Raw genomic sequence first — 27,115 nt, 5'->3', positions numbered from 1 at the left:
AACAGTATCCTTAGCATTTATTTTTGGCATTATGGAGCAGATCTGTATTCGTGGATTGCTGTTTCCGACACTAAATGCCCAATTATCCCCATAATTGGAATAGGAAGACGTCGTCTGTCTTATTGGGTCTTAGTGAACCATCAAATCTCACAAAGCTTCACAAAGGAGAAACTCACAAAAACTTCATTAGTGTCGTAAACAAACATGTGCTTTATAATTCAAACCAGAGGCATGGGTTTTACAATCCTCTGGGCCTTAGCTCCACTCTTGCACTGTAGCAGACACGAGAAGCCATGCCTGCCCGTCCAGCAAAATGAAGATAAATCTCGGACTGAATCGATTTAATCGGCAATGAAGCATTTTGGGATGTCCGGAAGTTATGAAGGGCGCGGTACAAATACGATCTTTGTCCATGGAATAACATTTATTTTGATGCACCTCACTCTTTTGCCTTTTTGAGGACTATTATATTGCTTACTCTATCAATTTTCATCACCCATTGCTGAGCTTGGGCTTGTTTGATTACTTTTCAACCCAGTCTTCTTACATTGAAGATTTTCAGAAATTTTCAACCGATGCGAGCTGAAGAGTCAGTGTCTCACCCAGCTCATGTCATTTAAAGGCACGGTTCATTTTTAAAAAAAATGAGCAGGGATAAAATTTACTTCATAAAAATAGTCCAATAGACGCACAGAACTGGAAGCATTGGACCGCTGATTAAATTATCCCAATTGCTGATGGAAAGGTTATTTTTGGAACTGTTGGTTGAGCCCCTCCAGGCCCTCCAACTGCAAGCAAGGATTTCTTTGCATTCACTCTGGGGATGAGAAAGTTGTGGTCACGTGGTGCCCATCAGAAAGGAGAGGTCACTCTCGCCATCACTATGGGCTGCCAGCTCGCCCTTTCCCCGTTCCTTCTTCGCAGTTCTTTGTCTTCTTCGGTGAGTGTAACCAGAGGCAGCTGTGCTCACGTTTTCACCAAGTTGTTCAGGGGGCACCGGGGCAGTCAGGGCAGATTGAAGGCCAGTGGAAAACCTAGAAATTGCACCAAAATTAAAATGGTCAGTAACAGGTTTTGAGAGACTAAATGAAAGATAAACAGTTTTCAGTGGCAAGGGGGAGGGGTAGCCAGAGGACACAGATTTAAATTCTTCTGTGAATTGTCAAGAGAATAAGAACGAGGAGCAGGATTCGGCAATTCAGCCCCACGAGCTCACTCCACCATTCAACACCATCATGGCGATCACATTTCAACCTCACCGCCACTTCCCATAACCCTTCATCCTGCTATTAATTAAAAACCGATCTACCTCCTCCTTAAATGTGTTTAGTGTCCCACCGTACACTGCACTCTGGGTTCGAGAATGCCAGATTCACCACATTTTGAGTGAAGTAATTCATCCTCATTTCTGTTTTAAATCCGATACCTCTTTGCCTAAAACCATGGCCCCTCGTTCTAGAATGGCCTACAAGGGGAAATATCTGCTCTACATCTACCCTGTCAATCTCCTTTAGCATCTTATATCCCTCAATTAGATCCCCCTCATTCTTCCAAACTCCGGCTCAATCTCTGTTCATAAGACAAAGTCATAAGAGGGGAGATGGAGTATTTTTTAAAAGCAGTGGGTGTGCTGCCTGAAAGGACAGTGGAAGCAGATTCAGTAATAAATGTCAAAGGGAATGGATAAATACGTGGAGGAGGAAAATATTACAGGGCTACGAAGAAGACCTGGGGATGGAACTAATTGGACAGCTCAAAGAGCTGACACAAGCAGAACAGACGGACGAGCCTCCTGTGCTGTAAGATTCCGCGATTCCAGGACGCTCTTAGTGAATTTCTGGAGAAGCAGTGTGCCCGTCACTAGGGACATGCCATCGACCAGTCATTAAACAAAATCCCCTCTCAGTTTGATTCAAATCACAAACCACAATCTGTGGTGCTTTTAAACTAAAGTATTAATAAAAACTCGGTGTGCTAGTTGTAGCTCGGGGGTAGCACTCCCACCATGTTGTATGTTCAGGTCTCACTCCAGCGACTTTACCACAAAATACAGGCTGCCACTCGGCCCAGGACTGTCCTTGGGATGGAACATTAAAGAAACATTTTTCTCAGGTGCACATAAAAGATACCACAGCACCAAAAACCAGGGATCTTCACTCCAGTGTTCCGGCCGATATCTATCCCTCAAATAAACTTAACTGAAATGGATTATCTGGTCATTATCTTATTGTTGTTTGTGGGATACATATGAACATACGAGTTAGGAGGAGTATGTCACTCGGCCCCTCGAATCCGCTCCACCACTCAATCAGATCATGGTTGCTCTGGTTTTAACCCCTACTCCACATTCCACACACACCCCGATAACCTTTCACCCCCTTACTTATCAAGAATCTATTTAAGTAAAGTCACCATAGTCCCAGGTGACCAGAGGCTGCTTTCCCCTTTGAGGGGGGAGGGAGCTGACTGGTGGTGGTTTAACCTGAGGGTCACCACACCTCAGGTGAGGGGCAAGGTTGAGAAGGCGGGGCCTCCGTGAATGTCAGCCGATAAGTGGAATTAAACCCACACTGTTGGCCTCGCTCTGCATCAAGAACAAGCTGTCCAGCCCACTGATTTAAATCTGCCCCCATGAATCTGTCTAGCTCTCTCGCTCTGCCTTAAAGATTTTGAAGATTCTGCTTCAGCTGCCTTTTGAGGGAGTTCCAGAGACTCGAGCCTCCTTTCTCACCCCGGTCTCAAATGTCTAGAATCTGTCTTAATCTTTTTAAATAATAACCCCCTTGCTCTATAATCTCCCACAAGAGGAAACATCCTCTCCACATCCACCCTGTCAATACCCATCAGGATCTTATATGTTTCAATCAAGTTGCCTCTTACTCTTCTAAACCCCAACGGATACATGCTGAACCTGTTCAACATTTCCTCATTGAACAACCCACCCATTCCAGGTATTAGTCTAGTGAACGTCTTCTAACACATTTCCATCTTTCCCGAAATAAGGAGACCAATACTGCACACAATACTCCAGATGTGGCCTCACTAATGCCCTGTATTAGCCCTCAAATAAAAGCAAATACTGTGGCTGCTGGAAATCTGAAATAAAAACAGAAATGTTTCTTGCACTGCGCAAATTGCCGGCCACATTCCCTACAAGATTGACTACATTTCAAAAGCACTTCAAAGGACCTATATAAATGCAAGCTCTTTCTTGTAAGCTATAATCACAAGATTTTGATAATACTTAAATGCTGGTTAGATGAATAGGAGGAGGCAAATCAGCCCCACCTTCTCAAAGGAGCCTGTTTTGCCAGTCGATCAGACGATTGGTGATCTGTGGTTTTGCTCTATCTGGATGAGTGGTGTCTGGCAGGAGGACCGGACTAGGCAGCTGCTCCTCAATAAGAAGCTGAGATGGAATCAGCACACCTTCCATTCCTGTCCTTAAACCTCCCCAGCTCCAAGATGGGCAAACTTTATAAAACAAAATGCCAATGGCAATTACAGCATCTACATTTCACAGTGAATTGTCATGGCGAAAGCGGCTTTGGAAACCAATCGGAAATACTCCTATTAAATCATTTAAATTTTCCCCAAATAATTTGAGAGCTGGGGCAGGTTTAAGAAAAGCCTGCAGTGCCACAGATGTTTTCTGTTTAAATGGTGCTACATTCTCTCAAGCATTAAGATACGTTATCTAGCTGACTCCAAGGGGACATATTGAAATAAGGGTCCAAGCTTAAAGAAAAGTGGTGCACCGTGGAATGAGAGAGACACTTGCATTTTTAAATTCTATTGTGAGTTGTGAGTTTTGTTGGAAAGGTAGAGAAAGTGGGGGTGAGCTGCCTTCTTGAACCCGCTGCAGTCCCGGAGGTGGAGGTACCCCCACTGTGCTGCTCGGGAGGGAGTTCCAGGATTTTGACCCAGCGACAGTGAAGGAACGGCGGCAATATATTTCCAAGTCAGGATGGTGAGTGTCTTGAGGGGAACCTGGAGGTGCTGGGGTTCCCAGCTATCTGCTGCTCTCGTCCTCTGGGTGGTTGAAATCTCAGATTTGGATCGCATATTTTCAAACTGCAAAGTGCTTTACATACAGAGTGTTTGGTGTGTAAATCACTAACCAATTAGCAGATCATTTGCGCAAAGAAAAGTGCCCACAAACAATAACGTGATAGGGAGCAAATAATCCATGTTTTAAAAAAATATATATTTTTATTCAAATTTTTACCTATTTTCAACAAACCCCCCCCTTACAGAAAAAAGAAAAACAAACACATAAATAAACATCTTACAACTACATCACGAATTCCCCCAATATACAAACCCCCCATTAAGCAATAATAAACACAGTAGAAAACACAAAGTACACTCCCCCCCCCTCCCCCCCTCTGGGTTGCTACTGACCACCTCCTAACGCTCCGCTAGAAAGTCTAGGAACGGTTGCCACCGCCTGAAGAACCCTTGCACAGACCCTCTCAAGGCAAACTTTACCCTCTCCAGTTTAACGAACCCTGCCATGTCGCTGATCCAGGATTCCACGCTCGGGGGCCTCGCATCCTTCCACTGTAGCAGAATCCTCCGCCGGGCTACCAGGGACGCAAAGACCAGAATACCGGCCTCTTTCGCCTCCTGCACTCCCAGCCCGTCCGATATCCCAAATAGTGCAAACCCCCAGCTCGGCTTAACCTGGGTGTTCACCACCTTACACATTGTCCTCGCAATACCCCTCCAGAACCCATCCAGTGCCGGGCACGCCCAGAACATGTGGGTGTGATTTTCTGGGCTCCCCGAGCACCTCCCACGCCTGTCTCCCACCCCAAAGAACCTGCTCAGCCTCGCCCCTGTCATATGCGCTCTGTGAAGAATCTTAAATTGTATCAGGCTAAGCCTGGCGCAAGAGGAGGAAGAATGAACCCTACCCATAGAGTCTGCCCACGCACCCTCGTCTGTCTCCTCCCCAAGCTCCTCCTCCCATTTACCCTTTAGCTCCTCCACCGAGGTCTCCTCCTCCTCCTGCATCTCCTGGTAGATCGCCGAGACCCTGCCTCTCCAACCCACACTGTAATGGGTCCTTGTCCCGCTTCGAGATCAGCGCTCTGGACATCATCGGGGGTAGGGTCCCCCCCTCCCTCGCCTCATTGAAAGTCCTCACTAATAGAGGGTACAGCAGGTCCATGTACTTCCGGTAAAATTCCACCGGGAACCCATCTGGCCCCGGTGCCTTCCCCACCTGCATACTCCCCAGCCCCTTAGTCAGCTCCTCCAGCCCTACCGGTGCCCCAAGCCCAGACACCTGCTCCTCCTCCACCCTCGGGAACCTCAGCTGATTCAAAAATTGATGCATCCCCCCCTCCTCCGTCGGGGGCTCAGACCTATACAGCCCCTCATAAAAGTCTCTAAATACCCCATTTATTCCCACCGCACCGTGTTCCCCCCGTTCAGGGCTCTCACATTCCAACTTATCAGCCAGATCAGGGGGCTTCCTACCCCCCCCTGCCGATTAGCCATCCCCTTTTCTAGGCTAGCCACGTGCCCGCGCCTCCCGCTCCCTCCATTCCCCCAGCGCAGACTCCCGCCCCGACTCTCTCCGGGCTCCAGCTCCCCTTTGGCCAATGCAGCAGCAACCGAGTCCCCCCCCCCCCCCCCCCCCCCCAAAAGCTAGGTCCCCCCCTAGCTGCGTTGCTCCCCCCATAGCACTCCCGTAAGTCAGCTGAGTCCTGCTGACCCAGGCCACTCCTGCCACTCCGTCGGCCCCCCCAGTGTGGTAGTCTCCCCCCCCGCCCCCCCCACTCCTGTCCATCAGCCGGCGCTCCTCTCCAACACTGCCCTTCCCCCGGCCCCGCCCCCTTCCCTCCCGGCCCCGCCCCTTCCCTCAGTGTCCCGCCCCTTCTCTCCCTAGCGCGGGAAAAAGTCTGCGCTTTCCATCAAACCGGCCCCGCCCTCTCTGGCGCAGCTCCCTTTTGCGGTCTAATCCCAGCTCCCCCCACCTCGGGCCTCCCATCTCCCCTCCACCCAACGCACAGTAACCACAGTAGCCCCCTGCGACCTCCCCTCACAACCGACCCTCAGTCCGTGTCCAACTTTTCGGCCTGAATGAAGGTCCATGCCTCCTCCGGCGTCTCAAAGTAATGGTGCCGGTCTTTAAACGTGACCCACAGTCGCGCCGGCTGCAGCATCCCGAATTTCACCCCCTTCCGATGCCTTAGCCCGATTGTACCCGGCCCTCTTCTTGGCCACCTCCGCGCTCCAGTCCTGGTATATACAGACCTCTGCATTCTCCCACCTGCTGCTCCGCTCCTTTTTTGCCCATCTTAGGACACACTCCCTGTCCACCAAACGGTGGAACCGCACCAATACCGCCCGCGGTGGCTTGTTGGACTTGGGCCTCCTCGACAGGACTCGGTGGGCCCCATCCAGCTCCAGGGGCCTCGGGAAGGCCCCGGTGCCCATCAACGTGTTGAGCATCGTGACCACATATGTTCCAGCATCCGACCCCTCCACTCCCTCCGGGAGACCCAGAATCCGCAGGTTCTTCCTCCTCGACCGATTCTCCATGTCCTCGAACTTCTCCTGCCATTTCTTATGCAGCGCCTCGTGCGCCTCCACCTTCACCGCCAGGCCCAATATCTCGTCCTCATTCTCCAAGGCCTTCTGCCGCACCTCCCGGATCGCCGCCCCTTGGGCCTTCTGGGTCTCGACCAGCTTGTCGATCGAAGCCTTCATCGGCTCCAGCAGCTCTGCTTTCAATTCTGTGAAGCAGCGCTTGAGAAACTCCTGCTGCTCTTGCGCCCACGCTGCCTGGTCTCCACCCGCCGCCATCTTAGCTTTCCTCCCTCGCATTTTTCGCTGCACCAGAATTACTTTTTCACCGCTCCACTCCTGGTCCAATCCATACAGTGCCGGGGAAATCGCACTGTCACCTTCCCACACTGGGAACCGTCGAACAAATGCCGCTGGGGCCCCTAAAAAGAGCCTGAAAGTCCGTTTCTGGCGGGAGCTGCCGAACGTGCGACTTAGCTCAGCATAGCCGCAACCGTAAGTCCTGACAATCCATGTTTTGATGACCTTAATTGCAGGATAAATATTGTGCACAACACTGGGAAAAGATCTTCTTTCAAACAGTGTCAGGATATCATTTACCGTCCACCCTAAGGCACATGAACATGGGAATTATGGGCAGGAATAGGCCAATTGAATCCTCAAACCTATGCTGCCATTCAATAAAATCCTGGCTGATCTGACTGTGGTCTGAACTCCACATTCCCCTCCACCCCAATAACCTCTGATTTTAGTCAATCAATCTACCTTGGCCTTAAAAATATTAAACGATCCTGCCTCCTCAGCTCGCTGGGTGAGCGAGTTCCAAAGGCACGTGACTCTCAAGAGAAATTATTTCTGGTCTCCATTTTAAATGAGATTTATTATTTTAAAATTGTGTCACCCGGTTCTAGTCTTTCCCACAAGGGGAAATATCCTCAGCATCCATCCAGTCAGGCCCCTTCATGATCTTTTATCTTTCAGTAAGATCATTGTGCTAAATTCCACTGGATATAGGCCTAACTGTTCCTCTAGATTCCACCCCCATCCCAGGTAGCAGTTGATTGAACCTTCTCTCAAATAATTTAACACATTTATATCCTTTCTTAAATAAGTAGCCCAAAACTGTACTCTGTATTGTAGATGTGGTCTCACCAATGCCCTGTACAACTGTAGCAACACATCCGTATTTTTATAGGGTGGAATGGTAGCAATGGTTAGCACTGTTGCTCCACAGTGCCAGGGACCTGGGTTTGATTCCCGGCTTGAGTCACTGTCTGCGCGGAGTCTGCACGGGTTTCCTCCGGGTGCTCGGTTTTCCTCCCACAAGTCCCGAAATATGTGCTTGTTAGGACATTCTGAATTCTTCCTCTGTGTACCCGAACAGGTGCCAGAGTGTGGTGGCTAGGGGCTTTTCACAGTAACTTCATTGCAGTGTTAATGTAAGCCTACTTGTGACACTAATAAAAGATTATTATATTCCATTCCCATTGTAATAAATTAAGACAGAGACAGGCCTCCCCGACCCTCTCTCCCTCTCCTCTCTCCCCCTCCCCCCCCCCCCCCCCCCCACCACAGTCCGGTATGGCTCCCCCACCCCGACAGTACTGTGCCCCTCCCCCCAAAACAGTGCAAATGTGACTTCAACCTATGACCTTTTGACTCCCAAGGTGAGAACGCTCCCTATACAGCCAGGGCTGGCACAAGTAAAACCCATCCTCAATGTCTCTCATATTGCTCACAGCTTTCACTGCCCTGGAATTGTGGGTTGTACCTTTCAATCCTCTTTTGATTTTCTTCCATTTTCTGATTTGCCACTTGCACAAGGTAATCGATGTACTCGTCACTCACCAACACTCTCCCTTGATGACATAAAGGAACCTCCAGACAATGGGTACTGCGAACAGCCTGGTGACCAGAAGGAACAAATGTTAAAGCATTTTCTCAATGTCAATGGGCGGGGTGCAAATGCAGTAAATCTCTGACAATGGAAGGTCCTTGCCTGAATCTGGACACACAACTATGTTTCCCTGGGACAGAAAATACAGGTACACAAAACTGTTCACATTCTGTCTTCTTTCACAGATCTCTCCTATTCCCTGTCCTTCACCATACCTCAGGAGTTTTGACAATTCGGTGAAACATGACGAACATGCAATTGTAAAAGCGATAGTGAAGTAACCCGTCATTTGCCATCACCACTTAAACCCCACTGTAGAGCAGTTTGGCAGAATTGCCTGTTTTTGCACTGTAAATTGTATATAACGCTAAAGTGACAGAGAAAGCCCTAGATTTCTTTCCATTGGATAGAAATCTGTATCAAACTACAGGAGGCATCTGAGTGACACTGGATTCTAAAATCAAAACAAGTATTTCTAGTTTTGCATATGGAGCTAGTGAGTTGATATTTGAGATATCATGTGTAGTTTTTAATGTCATCCATTCTGGGGATGTGAGCTTCACAGTTGTTGCCCATTGCTGAGAAGGTGAGACTTCTTTTTGAACCACTGCAAGCAATTTTTGATATAATGGGGACAATTGCGAGCACATCTTTTAGAGAAAGGTTAAACATTTACCACGTTGGTGCAAGACTGGATGAGGCGCAGAAGGATCTGGGTGTCCTAGTGTATGAATCATAAAAGGTTAAGATACAGGTGCAGCAAGTAATTAGGAAAGTGAATAGAACGTTCATACAAAAGTGGGGAGTTTATGTTTCCAATTGTACAGGGCATTGGTGAGACCATATCTAGAGTATTGTGCACAATAATGATATTCTTATTTAAGGAAAGATGCAAATATGTTGGAACCAGTTGAGAAGGTTTACTCGACTAATAGGTGGGTTGCCTAAAAGGGGAAGGGTGGACAGGTTGGGCTTGTACCTGCTGGAGTTCAGAAGAGTAAGAGATGACTTGGAGATCCAGAGGGGTATTGACAGGGTGGATGTGGAGAGAATGTTTCCTCTTGTGGGGGAATCTAGAACTGGAGGTCATTGTTTAAAACGGATGAGGATTTTTTCCCACTGATTTGGAACTCCCTTCCTTGCAGAGTCTTTGAATACTGTTAAGGCATAGCTAGATGGATTCTTGATAAACAAGGAGGTGAAAGGTTATCATGAGAATGGCAGGAATGTGAAGTTGGGGATAAAATGAGGTCAGCCACAATCTTACAGAATGGTAGAGCAGGCTCGATGAGCTGAGTGCATCCTAACTTTTAAAATTATCTTTATTGTCACAAGTAGGCTTACATTAACACTGCAATGGAGTTACTGTGAAAAGCCCCTAGTCGCCACACTCCGGCGCCTGTTAGGGTACACAGAAGGAGAATTCAGAATGTCCAATTCACCTAACAGCACGTCTTTCGGGACTTGTGGGCAGAAACCGGAGCACCCGGAGGAAACCCACGCAGACACGGGGAGAACGTGCAGACTCCGCACAGACAGTGACCCAAGCCGGGAATCGAACCTGGGACCCTGGCGCTGTGAAGCCATAGTGCTAACCACTATGCTATACAGTGCTACCCACAATTGCATGTACGTCATGTTTCACCGAATCGTCAAAGCTCCTGAGGTATGGTGAATTTGTCTGTTTGGATGGAGTCCGAGGTAGACCCAGAGCAGCGAGTACAGTGCTGCAGTTGGGTTTTTACACCTTCTAACTGCTTCATGGTCACCTTTTACTGGCACCAACTTTTCAATTCCAGATTATGCTTCCTACTTTCAAAAAGGCATTGATAGAATACACTTAAAGTGACCTGGGGAATCGTGGGAGGGAGAGCAAAACTAGTTTCAAAATTAGGAATCCTCGAGAGAAAACCTGCCCATTGATAATGGATTCATGAATTACATCTTCGGCTGAGAACCAGGGAACATATAAACGCCGGGTTGCTTCGGAATGGCTTTTGGAAGAAGCTCAAAACTCATTAATAGCAGGCACTTCGCGGCAGTCAAGAATGCCCATGTCGCCAATGCCTTCTCTTCAAAGATAACGTCAAGCTTCGGTCTGGTACACAATGATTTGAATCTCACCACAGAGGAACTAAAGGGACATGATCAGCCTTTCGATCCACCTTGCACCTTCCTGGTGCTAGCCAGTCGCATTCCAGAGACATTTTAAATAAATATTTTAGGATGGTCTACGCTTCCTTAGTTTCTTTCATCTTTATTTATCGTCAGCATTTAGATAAATGAAGCAACATGCATATTGATAGGGTCAATAGAATACATATCATTCACAGCAACAATGCTGAGAGGAAGAGAGAAAAAGTGTTATGAAGCATAGATGGAGATACTGTAGTTAAAGTGAAATATTGGGTTGTATGAAGAAAACTATTTTCTATAAATCAAAGGACACCATTCTGCCACTGTACAGGTTGGTCAGACCACACCAGGATTAATCTGGCCAGGTTTGGTGATATAGTGGCCATGGAAAAGGCCCAGACAAGAGCTAAAAGAACACTTCTTGGCTTAAAGGACTTACGGAGCCTCAAGGACTTCAGTCTATTTACTCTAGAGCAGTGTATACACCTGAGAATGTCTATAAAATAATGAAGTGCCTGTACAGAGGAACATAGGAACAAGGAGTAGAAGTCGGCAATTCAGCTCTTCGAGCCTGCTCTGCTACTCAATCAGATCATGGCTGGTCGCTTCCTGGTCTCAAACCCACCTCCCTACATGTTGCCCATATCCCTTTAACCCTTTTTAAAATCAAAAATATATCTATTTCTTTCTTGAAAACATTTAGTTTTCAAGGGGCTGGTTCAGCACAGAGCTAAATCGCTGGCTTTTAAAGCAGACCAAGGCAGGCCAGCAGCACGATTCAATTCCCGTACCAGCCTCCCCGAACAGGTGCTGGGATGTGGCGACTAGGGGCTTTTCACAGTAACCATTTGAAGCCTACTTGTGACAATAAGCAATTTTCATTTCATTTCATTTAATGACTCAGACTCCACTGCACTATGGGGCAGCGAGCTCCACAAATTCACCACCCTTCCTAATAGTGACCATGAATATAGTTCCTCCTCATCTCAGTTCTAAATCTACCGCCTCTCAACCTATATCGGTGACCTCTCGTTCTGGATTGCCCCACAAGGGGGAACATTTGGTCTACCTTGACTTTATAAATCCCATTTAGTATCTTATACACCTCGATCAGATCCCCCTCATCCTTCTAAACACCAGCGAGTATAAACCCAAACTGTTTAATCTCTCCTCACACGTTAACCCTTTCATCCCCGGAATCAATCTGGTGACCCTCCTGTGAACTGCCTCCAATGCCACCACATCCTTCCTCAAATAAGGAGGCCAAAACTGGACACAATACTCCAGATGTGGTCTCACCAACACCCTATACAATTGCAACAACACTTCTCTACTTTTATACTCCCGGCCTTTTGCAATAAATGCTAACATTCCATTTACCTTTTTGCCTTTTACAGGTTGACCTATTGGTAAATGATTCCAGTTTAAATAGATGGAGGAGGAGTGGGAACAGACTAGATGTTGGGTGGATCTTAATTTCCCCGAGAGAGTGGAAGCTTCTGAGGTGTGTTTCTGGCTGGTGTGAGGGCTGCTGACTCTCTGCATCGCCTTCAAGTGGGAGCTGGATCAGCCTCCATAGATCCCACTGCAAGAACCTGGTCTTGATCACCTGAGGGAGGATGAGAGAGGAATTTTGCAAGTATGGTCCTATTATTAGACCTGGGTTTCTCCTCGGTTTTGTGTCTCTTAGGCGATTACTTGACTAAGGGTTGGAGGGGTGCAGGTGGGCATATTTAGACATGCTGCCCCACCCATCATGTGTGAAGTACGCTTGAATGACTGGTTGGTTCTCTCCTGGGTACAGCAGTATGGGGTTACGTTACTGAATGACTCATCCTCCAAAGACATGCATTCAAATCTCACCAAGACAGCCAGGGAGAGTTAAATAAATTGGAAATAAAAAGTTAGTCTTCCTAATAGTGACCATGAATATAGTCATCAAACCCTAGCTCCTAATGTCCAATAAAAGGAGGAAGTCTGAATGTCTTTACATATGTGATTCCAAACCTATAGCAACGTGTCGGGCTCCTTTTTTAAAAACCTCATTCAAGGGATGAGAGAGTCACTGGCCAGGCCAACATTTATTGCCCACCCCCGATTTCCCTTCGGAAGGAGGGGGTGAGCCGCCTTCTTGAACCGCGGCAGTCCATGTGATGTAGGTGCACCCACTGTGCTGTTAGGGAGGGAGTTCCAGGATTTTGACACAGCGACAATGAAGGAACGGCCGATATATTTCAAAGTCAGGATGGAGTGGCTTGGAAGGGAACCAAGGTGCGATGTTCCCACGTATTGGCTGTATGGTTCCATGTATGGTTGTAAGTTTGGAAGGTGCGCAGCTTTGGTGAATTCCTGCAGTGCATCTTGTAGATGGTAAACACTGCTGCTACTGTGTGTCGGTGGTGGTGGGAATGAATGTTTGACCGTGGGGTGTCAATCAAATGTTGTTGGAGATGCACTCGTTCAGGCAAGTGGAGAGTATTCATCACACTCCTGCCTTGTACTTTGTAGATGGTGGACAGGCTTTGGGGAGTCAGGAGGTGAGTTACTTGCCGCAGGATTCCTAGCCTCTGACCGGCTCTTGTAGCCACAATATTTATATGGCTAGTCCAGTTCAGTTTCTGGTCAATGGTAACCCCCAAATTTTGATTGTGGTGGATTTAGCGATGGTAATGCCATTGAATGTCAAGGGGCAAAGGTTAGATGCTCTCTTGGAGATGCCATTGCCTGAAACTCATGAGCCATGAATGTAACTTGCCACTTGTCAGCCCAAGTCTGGATATTGCCCAGGTCTTGCTGCATTTGGACAGGGACCGCTTCATTATCTGAGGAGTCGTGAATGGTGCTGAACATTGTGCGTCATCCGCAAACATCCCCCCGCCCCCCCGACCTTATGATGGAAGGGAGGTCATTGATGAAGCAGCTGAAGATGGTTGGGGCCGCGGACACTACCCTGAGGAACTCCTGCAGTGATGTCCTGGAGCTGAGATGACTGATCTTCCAACAACCACAACCATACCTATGTGCCTGGTATGACTCCAACCAGTGGAGAGGTTTCCTGGATTCCCACTGACTTCAGTTTTGCTCGGGCTCCTTGATACCACACTTGGTCAAATGCTGCCTTGATGTCGAGGGCAGTCACTCTCACCTCTGGAGTTCAGCTGTAATGAGGTCAGGAGCTGAGTGACCCTGACAGAACACAAACCGTGTGTCCGTGAGCAGTAGTGATGGTTGATAGCATTTTTGATGAACCCCTTTCATCACTTTACTGATAACTGCCCTCTGAAATAACCTAAGACACTCAGAAAACCCCAGGAATGAATTTTTTAAAATTGTACATTAATATATTGCAAAGCAATAAAGCTACTTTTAGCATTACTTCCTCCACCCCTCCTATATTCCCCCCTCTCTAATTGTGCCATTTTCAGTCAGAAACAAGGAAACAGCCCAGGCTGTGAACTCTGCGGGCAGTTTCTCTATCAAAGACTAACAAGTGCACAGACAGAAGGCGAGCTGACTGGATTGGTTGGCCATCCTGCCATCTAGTGGCACAGTCAAGAAGTGAACGCTCGCTCTTTGTACCGTGCAACTAGTGACGATGATCAGCTTGGAAGCTTCAATGATGGCTGGATTCCTGCCGAGTTTCGGAAGTCAAATCTCATTACGATGTGGTAAGAATTAGCATCAAAGATACGCGTAGAAACTCCTGTCTGTAATGTCATGGTGGAGGATGAGGTATTCTAGTGTCAGAACTCATAATACCACTTACAGGGTACACTGCAATATTGGGAATTACTCTGTAATAATATGCAGTTATCTGAAATGAAATGAACAGTAGGAAATATCAAAGTAATGAATTAGCTTTGGGGTGTATGAAGATTATCAATGCACAATATAAATACAATAATGAATGATGAAGAGCAGAATGGTACATTGCATCATCAAGCAGCACAGTGGGAGGAAAGAGTTCAACTGCTCAATAACATTCTCAGGAAATTAAGTTCCGAAGGTTACTTTAGATTCCAGAATTTTGAAAAACAGTAACTGCTAGAGGTGTTTGCAGCGGCAGTAAAGGCAAATTCAGATTAACAGTGATCTTAATAACAATGAAGATTGGAGAGTAGAAAGTATGGAAAATCTCTCTTTAGAGAGGTTTAAAATGATGAGTGAATAGGGGAGAAACGGTTTCCAATGGTAGGTGGGTGACAACCAGAGGACACAGATTTAAGGTGATTTGCAAAAGGAACTGGGGTGACGGGCTGAATTTTTTAAAAAATGCAGCAAATTATAAATTGGAATGTGGTGCCTAAAAGGGAAAGAGAAGGCGATTTAATAACTTAAAAGGGGATTAGAAATATACTTTTTAAAAAAGAGAATCATTTACATGGCTATCGGGAAACAGCAGGGGAGCGAGACTAACTGTAAAGTTCTTGAAGAAAGGCAAAAGCAAAACGGCCTCTTTCGCTGCAGCATCGTTCTATGGAACAACTCAATACAAAGAGAGTTTTCAGGATTTGTTCCAGCGAGACGGGATAATTACTGAGACCCCCCCCCCCCCCCACCCAGGGCAAGCCTGGCCCAAGGAAGGGCGCTGCAGTGGCTCAGAATTCAATGGGAAGGCAGTGAAAGTTGCACGGTGCGTAGAGCATGCTGCTGGGTACATCACTGAATCACAGGGGCACGGCCTGTGATTACCGACATATGGAAGCCATCAAAGGGGAGACTCGTTTAGATCATGCTCGGAATGGAATTTTAATAGCAACCTTGTGATTAACTTGCAAGTCCTCAACTGTAGAGAACGTGGTATAAAACTAAATGTACAAGTAACCTTTCGTGAAGTAATAAAGCAAAACCATTTTACCATCATTATTTTGCCTTTCTTGCTAACTGTGATCCCGGAGTTCCTGAAGCCAGAGTTTATCGCGACAGAGTGCTGTAATCCAGAACAATAGACGAGCAAATCAGTGTATGTTTCACAGACTGGATCTTAGAATTGCATATAAAACTTAATTAAGGCAAGTTTCCTTGTAACATTTTGATATGGAAACAGTACAGAACAGTCCATTCTGCCCAACTGGCCAGTGCTGGTGTTTATGTCTTCACAAGCCTTCTCCCACACTATCAATGTGGCCATCTCCTTTCTCCCTCCTATGTTCTCTAGTTTCTCCTTGAACACATTTACGCTCGGGTATTTCCCTAATCATTTTAACATTTCCTTATCTATGTCCTATGTTTGTTCATGTAATGGACGATCTGCCTGGACTGCACGCAGAACAATATGTTTCACTGCACCTCAGTGCACATGACAATAAATCCAAATCTTCTAAACGAGGAAATACAAACCAAATTTATGCAACGCCGCCTTATAATTTATTGTTAAAGCCTCTATCATTCTGGTGACTCTGCTCAGCATCCCCTCAGGTCAATACATCTTTCCGGAAGTGTAGTACCGAGAACTGAATACAGTGTTTAGCTGGAATCTGACCAAACTCCATGAACTGAAGCTGCACTTTCGCCCATTTATATTTCAGTCCCCTACAGATAAAGGTAAACTTTCTATATTGTCTTTATGTAGAAGCACAGGCTGAGGGAGGAGGGAGGTGTCAACACTAGCTCCACCCGCTGCTTGGGCAACACATCTCGCGAGAGGAACCAAGGCAAACGCTCAACATCTGAAGTCAACGGCCGACTGCCTCTTACCAGGAGTTGTGCGTCCTCCATCTCCCTGCACTGAACGTGGAGAACAAATGGTTCAAATTTAAATACAGCGTTATCTTCTGCTTTCTGCAGTCCTGCAAGCTACAGAGGAACGGAAAAAAAGAAGCTGGAGAAACAAAGAGTGACACACTAGTTCACACCATTAAAACATCTAAACTTGCTCCTGGGTATTGTTACGATTTTATCTCTGTCGCCAAGCTTTGAAACGATATACAAAGGACCCAGGGATGAGGAATTTGAGTGATGTGAAAAGAGAAACTGGGATTGTTCTCCTGAGAGCAGAGAAGGTTAAGAGGAAATTGATAGAGATGCTCAGAGTAAATAAGGGAAAACTGTTTCTAGTTCTGGAAGGATTAATAACTGGAAGTAGACAGATTGAAAGGTATCAGCAAAGGAACCAGAGGCAAAATGAGGAAAAACATTTTTATGCAGCAAGTTTTGATCTGGGATGCACTGCTCAAAAGGATGGCAGAGGCAGGTTCAATAACATCCAAAATATAATTGAATAAATACTTGTAAGAGGAAAATGTCTATGTCTATGTCTCCATGCTCATTTTGGGCAGGAGTCCTTCCCCTCGTTCAATGGATCCTTTTACCACCCACAAGTCTTCTCCCTCTACCTGGACCCCTCCCTCTGGCCTCCTGCTCTTATCTTTTCATTGACAACTGTCGGAGTGACCTCGGCTGTCTCAATTTCCCTGCTCCGCTCACCTACTCCAACCTGTCTCCTTCTGAACTTGTTGCACTCTGGTCTCTCAAATCCCACCCTGACTTTATCAAGCCTGTCGACAAGGGTTGTGCTGTTGCTGTCTGGCATACTGACCTTTACCTCACAGAGGCTGAGCGCCAACTCCCAGACACTTCCTCCTACCTGCCGCGGACTGCGATCCCGCCGAATATTAAGCCACTGTTTCCAGGACTGTCACTGACCCCATTGTTGATGGAGAGCTTCCTTCCACAGGGACCAACCTGTCTCCCAATCTTGCACAACTTGCTTCTACCTCCATCCGAAAATTTACAAACAGGTAGACCCATCGTATCGGCCTGTTCCTGCCCCACAGAACTCATTTCTTCCGAACTCCATTCTCTCTCCCCTTGTCCAGTCCCTTCCCACCTACATTTGCGATTGCTCGGGTGGCCTACTTCACATCAACAATTTCCAGTTTCTTGGCTCTGTCTCCTCTTCGCTATGAACCTATACTTCCTCAGGAAATTAAGGAAATTCAGCATGTCCACATTAACCTATACCAACTTTTACAGATGCACCATAGAAAGCATCCTATCTGGCTGCATGAGAGCCTGGTCTGGCAACTGCTCGGCCCAGGACCGCAAGAAACTTCAGAGAGTCGTGAACACAGCCCAGTCCATCACATGAACCTGCGTCTCATCCATTGACTCGATCTACACCTCCCGCTGCCTGGGGAAAGTGGACTGCACAATCAAAGACCCCTCCAACTCGGCTTACTCACTCTTCCAACTTCTTCCATTGGGTAGGAGATACAGAAGTCTGAGAACACGCACGAACAGACTCAAAAACAGCTTCTTCCCCGCTGTTACCAGACTCCTAAATGACCCTCTTATGGACTGACCTCATTAACACTACACCCTGTATGCTTCATCCAATGCCGGTGTTTATGTAGTTACATTGTATATGTTGTGTTGCCCTATTACGTATTTTCTTTTCTTCCCATATACTTAATGATCTGTTGAGCTGCTCGCAGAAAAATACTTTTCACTGTACCTCGGTACATGTGACAATAAACAAATCCAATCCAATCCCCCATACCTCCATCCCCCAAAAGGAGGTCTGAGGGCTCTCCAGCCCTTCCTTGAGTCGAGGCCCGAACAATCCCTGTTCACCACTAGTCTCCTCCGCCGAGCTGATCTTGTTCTCGATTAGGAAATAAAAGGTAGTTTTAAGGGGTTTAAATTTCTATTGGTAAAAATTAGAAATATATAGTTTTAAGTGGGTTTAATTTCATGTTTTTGTGTAAGGAAAGGTAAAACCTGTAGTTAGATCCATGCTGGGCAACAGTGTTTGTATGGGGGGGGGGGGGGTGTTAGTTTCAATTCCAACTGTGCTTCTCTTGTGCTTAGAGGGGGCATTGGCTGAAGAGTAAATAAAAAGTTGAAGCAGGTGTGCTTTGCTTAGTAACTAGAAGCCTTTTTAAGGTAGGAAGGCTTTTAAGTTGTAGTTTTTGGCTGAATTTGTTTACAGTTGAAGATAGGTCCCCGAGGAGATAACATCTCTCAGCTTTGCCAAAAAAAGGACTGGACTTTGCAGCTGCAAAGAGGCAGAAGCCCCAAAGAACCAGATACAGTCCAGATAACCAGGCAATTGGGATATAAAGAATGCCGTTAAGAGAAAAAAATACCAAGGTCTTGTTCAGGGGAATTCAAGGGACAAGCAGACAAAGTGTTCTGAGTGAAAGAGACAGCTGCAGTAAACAGAGCTGAAGTGGGAAAGCAGACTTCAGAGGTAAATCAAACGTTTGATGCCATTTTAAGATATTACAATCCCACTAACTGGGATCGGAAATTCTGTCATTCAATAATGTCTCCATTAATTTTTCTTACTTCCTGCTAATATAAAGTGTGGCTATGGGCACCCACATGGGTCCCAGTTCTGCCCTATCTTTTTGTGGGTAATGTGGAGTATTCCTTTTTCCAGCCCTACTCGGTGCTCCCCAAATTTTTTTTCCCGTTACATCGATGACTGTATTGGGCCGTTTCATGTTCTTGTCTGGACCTGGGGAAATGTATCTATTTTGCTTGCAATTTCCACCCCTCTCACCTTCATCACATGGTCCATCTCTGACACTTCCTGTCCTTGACCTCTGTCTCTATTACTGGCAATTTAAAAAAATATATTTTACGGGATGTGGGCGTCGCTGGCCAGGCCACCAATTGTTGCCCATCCCTAGTTGCACTTCAGAAGGTGGTGGTGAGCTGCCTTCTTGAACCGCTGCAGTCTGAGGTGTAGGTACACCCACAGTGCTGGTAAGGAGGGATTCCAGGATTTTGACCCCAGCGAAGGAACGACCAATATATTTCCAAGTCAGGGTGGTGAATGACTTGGAGGGGAACCTCCAGGTGGTGGGGTTCCCAAGTATTTGCTGCGCGGGGCGGCACGGTGGCACAGTCGTTAGCACTGCTGTCTCACTGCGCCAAGGACTTGGTTTCGATCCTGGCCCTGGGTCACTGTCTGTGTCGAGCTTGCACATTCTCCCCATGTCTGCGTGGGTCTCACGCCAACAACCCAAAGATGTGCAGGGTAGGTGGATCGGTTTTTAAAAAAGATATCTGACACTCTGTCCTTCCAGGTGATAGTGGTTGTGGGCTTGGAAGGTGCTGCCCAAGGAACCTAGGCAAGTTAACATAAGAAATAGGAGCAGGAGTTAGCTATCTGGCACCTAGGGCCTGCTCCACCATTCAATAAGATCATGGCTGATCTTTTGTGGACTCGGCTCCACCACAACCCTTATTTCCTTTACTGTTCCAAAATCTGTCTATCTTTGCCTTATAAACAATTAAGGTAGCCGCAAATGCTTCACATAGCAGAGAATTCCACAGATTTAGAACCCTTTGGGTGAAGAAGTTCCTCCTCAACTCAGTCCTAAATCTACTCCCCCTTATTTTGAGGCTACGCCCCCTAGCTCAGAACAAAGAGTACAAAGAACCAAGAAAAGTACAGCACAGGAACAGGCCCTTTAGCCCTCCAAGCCTGTGCCGATCATGACGCCCTAACTTGAAAAAAAAAAAATGTTCTTAATAATAATCTTTATTATTGTCACAGGTAGGCTTACATTAACACTGCAATGAAGTTACTGTGAAAATCCCCAAGTCGCTACACTCCAGCGCCTGCTCGGGTACACCGAGGGAGAATTCAGAATGTCCAATTCACCTAACAGCACGTCTTTCGGGATTTGTGGGAGGAAACCGGAGCACCCGGAGGAAACCCACGCAGACACGGGGAGAACAGCACAGAGAGTGACCCAAGCAGGAATCGAACCTGGGATCCTGGTGCTGTGAAGCAACGGTGCTAACCCCCCCCCCTATGGGGGGGGGTGGGGGTAGGGGTTATGCTGGATTTCTCTGGTGAGCGGCTTGGGACTGTTGTTTGCGTTGAACTGAGGACCCCTTTCGGGGGGGGTGACAAACAGGGGGTGATATGAGTACGGACATGGGCGGTTCTCCATATTTAGTAAATGTTTCTTTTCGATATGCTGTTTCTTTTCTGTTGTTTCTGTTTATACTGCCTTTGTATGTTGATGAATTTCTGGCGTTGTTATCGTATCCTGTAACGGTTTTTGTGATATCATAGTTGAAGAGTGTCACTTTATTCTGTAAATATTTTAAAGGTGTATTGTGGCCTTGTGCCTTGTGATTGTTTTTGAAACGTCACTGTTAAAACATGTATTTAGGCCTTGTGGTTCTTATTTGCTCTGAAACGGTCGTATTGCATCGGGGCCTTGTGCCTCGTGGCTGTTTGTGTTATGTGATTGTGAGATTGTTAATTTGAAGTGTATTGAGGCCTTGTGCCTTGCAATTGTCTTTGTTATAACTGTTGAATTGTGATTACAATAGAATATTTCCAGGCACTTACCACTCTCTGCATGAAAAACATACCCCGCACATCTCCTTTAAACTTTCCCCCTCTCACCTTGAACTTGCGCCCCCTTGTAATTGACACTTCCACCCTTGGAAAAAGTCTCTGACTATAACCCTGTCTATGCCTCTCAATTTTGCAGACCTCTATCAGGCCTCCCCTCAGCCTTTGTCTTTCCAGTGAAAACAATCCTAGTTTATTCAACCTCTCCTCATAGCCAACACCCTCCAGACCAGGCAACATTCTGGTGAATCTTTTTTGCACTCTCTCCAAAGCTTCCACGTCCTTCTGATAATGTGGTGATCAGAATTGAATGCAATGCTCCAAATGCGGCCTAACCAAGGTTTTATACAGTTCAACATGATTTCCCAACTGCTGTACTCAATGCCCCGGCTGATGAATGCAAGCGCGCCATATGACTTCTTAATCATCTTGGCCACCTGTGTTGCCACTTTTAGGGAACTGTGAACCTGCACGCCCAGATCCCTCTATATGTTCCTCAAGGATTTGCCATTTACAGTATAATTCATACCTAGATTTGATCCTCCAAAATTAATCACCTTGCATATGTCGGATTATACACCACCTGCCATTTCTGTGCCCAAGTCTCCAATCTATCTATATCCTGTTGTATCCGCTGACCTTAGTTAGGCCACACTTGGAGTATAGTGTTCAATTCTGGTCGCCACACTATCAGAAGGATGTGGAGGCTTTAGAGAGGGTGCAGAAGAGATTTACCAGGGTGCTGCCTGGTATGGAGGGCATTAGCTATGAGGAGCGGTTGAATAAACTCGGTTTGTTCTCACTGGAACGAAGGAGGTTGAGGGGAGACCTGATAGAGGTATACAAAATTATGAGGTGCATAGACAGAGTGGATAGTCAGAGGCTTTTCCCCGGGGTAGAGGGGTCAATTACTAGGGGGCATAGGTTTAAGGTGAGAGGGGCAAGGTTTAGAGTAGATGTACGAGGCAAGTTTTTTACGCAGAGGGTAGTGGGTGCCTGGAACTCGCTACCGGAGGTGGTGGTGGAAGCAGGGACGATAGTGACATTTAAGGGGCATCTTGACAAATACATGAATAGGATGGGAATAGAGGGATACGGACCCAGGAAGCGTAGAAGATTGTAGTTTAGTCGGGCAGCATGGTCGGCACGGGCTTGGAGGGCCGAAGGGCCTGTTCCTGTGCTGTACATTTCCTTGTTCTTTGTTGTTGTTCTTTGACAATCCTCGGCACTATCAGCAACTCCGCCAATCTTCGTGTCATCCGCAAACTTATTAATCAGACCACACACATTTTCATCCAGATCATTTATATATACTAAAAACAACAGAGGTCCCAGCACTGATCACTGCGGAACCAGCAGAGGGCAGTAGAGCGGAGCTGCTGATTGGTGTTGCAAGGGAAATTTGCATACCTCCGTTGTGGTCACCCTAACTTGAAGGTGTACCTGAGCTAGAGACCCTAGCTGTTTGAGTGAAGACAAGCATCCAGCAGAGGGCAGTAGAGCGGAGCTGCTGATTGGTGTTGCAAGGGAAATTTGCATACCTCCGTTGTGGTCACCCTAACCTGAAGGTGTACCTGAGCTAGAGACCCTAGATGTTTGAGTGAAGACAAGCATCCAGCAGAGTGCAGTAGAGCGGAGCTGCTGATTGGTGTTGCAAGGGAAATTTGCATACCTCCGTTGTGGTCACCCTAATTTGAAGGTAGTTTGTGGCGGAGCTGTTGTCAAGTGACACTTAAACCCGAAACACTTCTTCATGTTTCCCTCCCTACCCCCTCCTCTAACCAAAAAAAAACAACCGCTGTAAAGATCAAAAGGAAGGCTCGAGGTCAGGAAGAAGTTGAACCGTGACGCCACAGCCTGCAGGTAAGGGATTGGCTGGTGACTGGTAAGTAGTTTTTCTTTTATTTTCCCTCGGGTGTTATCGTGCAGGGCGCAGAGGTTGCTGAGTGAGTGCTTGCTGAGAAGGGGAGTGAATAACAGGTAAGCTCTTTCTTTCTTTTTATTATCTAGGGGGATGGCAGGGAAGGTAGTGCAATGTTCCTCCTGCAGAATGTTTGAGGTGAGGGACGCAGACAGTGCCCCTGCTGATTTCATCTGTGCACCCATCTCCAGCTCCTCAGAAACCGCGTTAGGGAACTGGAGCTGGATGAACTTCGGATCATTCGGGAGGCAGAGGTGGTCATAAACAGAAGCTTCAGGGATGTAGTTACTCCGAAGAATAAAGATAGATGGGTGACAGTGAGAGGGGCTGGGAGGAAGCCGTCAGGACAGGGATTCCCTGTGGTCGTTCCCCTTAGTAACAAGTATACCGCTTTGGATACTGTTGGGGGGAGGGGCTTACCAGGGCTAAGCCAGGGGGTGCAGGTCTCTGGCACAGAGTCTGTCCTGTTGCTCAGAAGGGGAAGGGGGGAGAGGAGTAGAGCCTTAGTCATTGGAGACTCCATAGTTAGGGGGATAGATAGGAGATTCTGTGGGAACGAGAGAGACTCGCGGTTGGTGAGTTGCCTCCCAGGTGCCAGGGTGCGTTATGTCTCGGATCGTGTGTCTCGGATCGTGTTTTCGGGATCCTTAAGGGGGAGGGGGAGCAGCCCCAAGTCGTGGTCCACATAGGTACCAACGACATAGAGTAGGACAAAGGGATAGGGATGTAAGGCAGGAATTCAGGGAGCTAGGGTGGAAACGTAGATCTAGGACAAACAGAGTTATTATCTCTGGGTTGTTACCCGTGCCACGTGATAGCGAGACGGGGAATAGGGAAAGAGGAGGTTGAACACGTGGCTACAGGATGGTGTAGGAGGAGTGTTTTCAGATTTCAGGATAATTGGGGCTCATTCTGGGGTCGGTGGGGACCTCTACAAACGGGATGGTCTCACACCTGGACCAGAGGGGTACCAATATCTGGGGGGAAAAATTGCAAATGCTCTTCGGGAGGGTTTAAACTAGTTCAGCAGGGGCTTGGGAACTTGAATTGTAGCTCCAGTATACAGGAGGTTGAGGAGTAGTGAGGTCATGAGTAAGGTTTCAAAGTTGCAGGAGTGTACCCGGCAGGCAGGAAGGTGGTTTTAAAGTGTGTCTTTCTCATGCCAGGAGCATCCGGAATACAGGTGGGTGAACCTGCGGCATGGGTTGGTACCTGGGACTTCGATGTTGTGGCCATTTCGGAGACATGGATAGAGCAGGGACAGGAATGGTTGTTGCAGGTGCGCGGGTTTAGATATTTCAGTAAGCTCAGGGAAGGTGGTAAAGAGGGGGAGGGGTGGCATTGTTAGTCAGGACAGTATTACGGTGGCAGAAAGGACGTTTGATGAGGACTCGTCAATTGAGGTAGTATGGGCTGAGGTTAGAAACAGGAAAGGAGAGGTCACCCTGTTAGGGGTTTTCTATAGGCCTCCGAAAAGTTCCAGAGATGTAGAGGAAAGGATTGCAAGATGATTCTGGATAGGAACGACAACAACAGGGTAGTTGTTATGGGAGACTTTTAACTTTCCAAATATTGACTGGAAACGCTATAGTTCTAGTACTTTAGATGGGTCCGTTTTTGTCCAATGTGTGCAGGAGGGTTTCCTGACACAGTATGTAGATAGGCCAACGAGAGGCGAGGGCCGTATTGGATTTGGTACTGGGTAATGAACCAGGACAGGTGTTAGATTTGGAGGTAGGTGAGCACTTTGGTGATAGTGACCACAATTCGATTACGTTTACTTTAGTGATGGAACAGGATAAGTATATACCGTAGGGCAAGAGTTATATCTGGGGGAAAGGCATTATGATGCGATAAGGCAAGACTTAGGATGCATCGGATGGAGAGGAAAACTGCAGGGCTGGGCACAATGGAAATGTGGAGCTTGTTCAAGGAACAGCTACTGCGTGTCCTGATAAGAATGTGCCTGTCAGGCAGGGAGGAAGTGGTCGAGCAAGGGAACCTGTGCTTTACTAAGGCAGTCGACAACACTTGTCAAGAGGAAGGAGGAGGCTTATATAAAGATGAGACATGAAGGTTCAGTAAGGGCGCTCGAGAGTTACAAGTTAGCTAGGAAGGACCTAAAGAGAGAGCTAAGAAAGAGCCAAGAGGGGACATGAGAAGTCTTTGGCAGATAGGATCAAGGATAACCCTAAAGCTTTCTATAGATATGTCAGGAATAAAAGAATGACTCGGGTAAGAGTAGGGCCAGTCAAGGACAGTCGTGGAAGTTGTGCTTGGAGTCCGAGGAGATAGGAGAGGTGCTAAATGAATATTTTCGTCAGTATTCACACAGGAAAAAGACAATGTTGTCGAGGAGAATACTGAGATTCAGGCTACTAGACTAGAAGGGCTTGAGGTTCATAAGGAGGTGGTTAACAATTCTGGAAAGGGAGTGAAAATAGATAAGTCCCCTGGGCCGGATGGGATTTGTCCTAGGATTCTTTGGGAAGCTTGGCTGGAGATTGCTGAGCCTTTGGCTTTTGATCTTTAAGTCATCTTTGTCAACAGGAATAGTGCCAGAAGACTAGAGGATAGCAATGTTGTCCCCTTGTTCAAGACGGGAGTAGAGGAAACCCCGGTAACTATAGACCAGTGAGCCTTACTTCTGTTGTGGGCAAAATCTTGGAAAGGTTTATAAGAGATAGGGTGTATAATCATCTGGAAAGGAATTATTGATAAGATTAGTCAACGCGGTTTCGTGAAGGGTAGGTCGTGCCTCACAAACCTTATTGAGTTCTTTGAGAAGGTGACCAAACAGGTGGATGAGGGTAAAGCAGTTGATGTGGTGTATATGGATTTCAGCAAAGCGTTTGATAAGGTTCCCCATGGTAGGCTACTGCAGAAAATACGGAAGCATGGGACTCAGGGAGGTTTAGCAGTTTGGATCAGAAATTGGCTAGCTGGAAGTAGACAAAGGGTGGTGGTTGATGGGAAGTGTTCAGACTGGAGTCCAGTTACTAGTGGTGTACCACAAGGATCTGTTTTGGGGCCACTGCTGTTTGTCATTTTTATAAATCACCTGGAAGAGGGCGTAGAAGGATGGGTGAGTAAATTTGCAGATGACACTAAAGTCGGTGGAGTTGTGGACAGTGCGGAAGGATGTTACAAGTTACAGAGGGACATGATAAGCTGCAGCGCTGGGCTGAGATGCATACAAGATGATCAGAGGATTGGATAGGGTGGACAGTGAGAGCCTTTTTCCTCGGATGGTGATGTCTAGCACGAGGGGACATAGCTTAAAATTGAGGGGAGATAGATATAAGATAGATGTCAGAGGTAGGTTCTTTACTCAGAGAGTTGTAAGGGTGTGGAATGCCCTGCCTGCAACAGTAGTGGACTCGCCAACACTAAGGGTATTAAAATGGCCATTGGATAGACATATGGACGATAAGGGAATAGTGTAGATGGGCTTTAGAGTGGATTCACAGGTCGGCCCAACATCGAGGGCCGAAGGGCCTGTACTGCGCTGTAATGGTTCTATGTTCTAACACCACTAGCTACAGATCTCCATTCAGAAAAACACCCTTCCACCGGTACTCTGTCTTCGATACCGAGCCAGTTCTGTATCCATCTAGCCAGCCCACCCTGAATCCCATGTGAGTTTAGTTTTGGTACCAATTTTTGTAGTTTCACCCACCAGTGGAACAACCTCCTCTGCTTCTATCTTATCTATTCCTTCATAATGTGATATGCTACTGTAAGATCCCTGCTCATTTTTTCAAAATTCCAATGAGTATAGTCCCATCTACTCAAGTCCTCTCCTCATAAGCCAATCCTCTCAACTCTGGAATCAACCTAGTGAATCTTCTCTACACACCCACCCCCCACCCCCCGCCCCCAGCGCCAGAACATCCTTTCTGAAGGAAGGAGACCAAAACTCTACACAGTACTCCAGGTGTGAGCCTCACCAGCACCCTGTACAGCTGTAACATAACCTCCCTGCTTTTGAAAACTCCACCCCGCTAGTAATGAAGGACACAATTCAATTAGCCTTATTAATTGGGGCTGGTTTAGCACAGGGCTAAAGAGCTGGCTTTGAAAGCAGACCAAGCAGGGCCAGCAGCAACGGTTCAATTCCTGTACCAGCCTCCCCGAACAGGCGGCGGAATGTGGCGTACTAGGGGCTTTTAACAGTAACTTCATTTGAAGTCTACTTGTGACAATAAGTGATTTTCATTTAATTTAATTTTAATTACCTGCTGCACCTGCAAATCAACTTTTTGCGATTCATGCACAGGACACCCAGGTCCCT

At 46.9% G+C, this 27,115-nt stretch overlaps 1 protein-coding gene across 1 annotated transcript in view; it reads right to left on the bottom strand.

Annotated features, from left to right (window-relative positions):
• The window catches only part of LOC140427237 (tRNA wybutosine-synthesizing protein 3 homolog), a 27,641-nt gene continuing 526 nt past the window's right edge, over positions 1 to 27,115 (bottom strand). Inside the window, exons 2-7 of the mRNA XM_072512837.1 lie at positions 19,083 to 19,137; positions 18,075 to 18,221; positions 16,271 to 16,369; positions 15,432 to 15,503; positions 8,312 to 8,445; positions 1 to 1,034 (exon numbers count right to left, since the gene is read on the bottom strand). Coding sequence (XP_072368938.1) covers positions 839 to 1,034; positions 8,312 to 8,445; positions 15,432 to 15,503; positions 16,271 to 16,369; positions 18,075 to 18,221; positions 19,083 to 19,137 — 703 coding nt within the window. The 3' untranslated portion in view covers positions 1 to 838. The remainder of the gene's footprint in view (positions 1,035 to 8,311; positions 8,446 to 15,431; positions 15,504 to 16,270; positions 16,370 to 18,074; positions 18,222 to 19,082; positions 19,138 to 27,115) is intronic.

Source organism: Scyliorhinus torazame, chromosome 7 (genome assembly GCF_047496885.1).
Source record: "Scyliorhinus torazame isolate Kashiwa2021f chromosome 7, sScyTor2.1, whole genome shotgun sequence".
NCBI classification, from domain to species: domain Eukaryota; kingdom Metazoa; phylum Chordata; class Chondrichthyes; order Carcharhiniformes; family Scyliorhinidae; genus Scyliorhinus; species Scyliorhinus torazame.
This window is presented reverse-complemented; position numbering and strand designations above follow the sequence as displayed.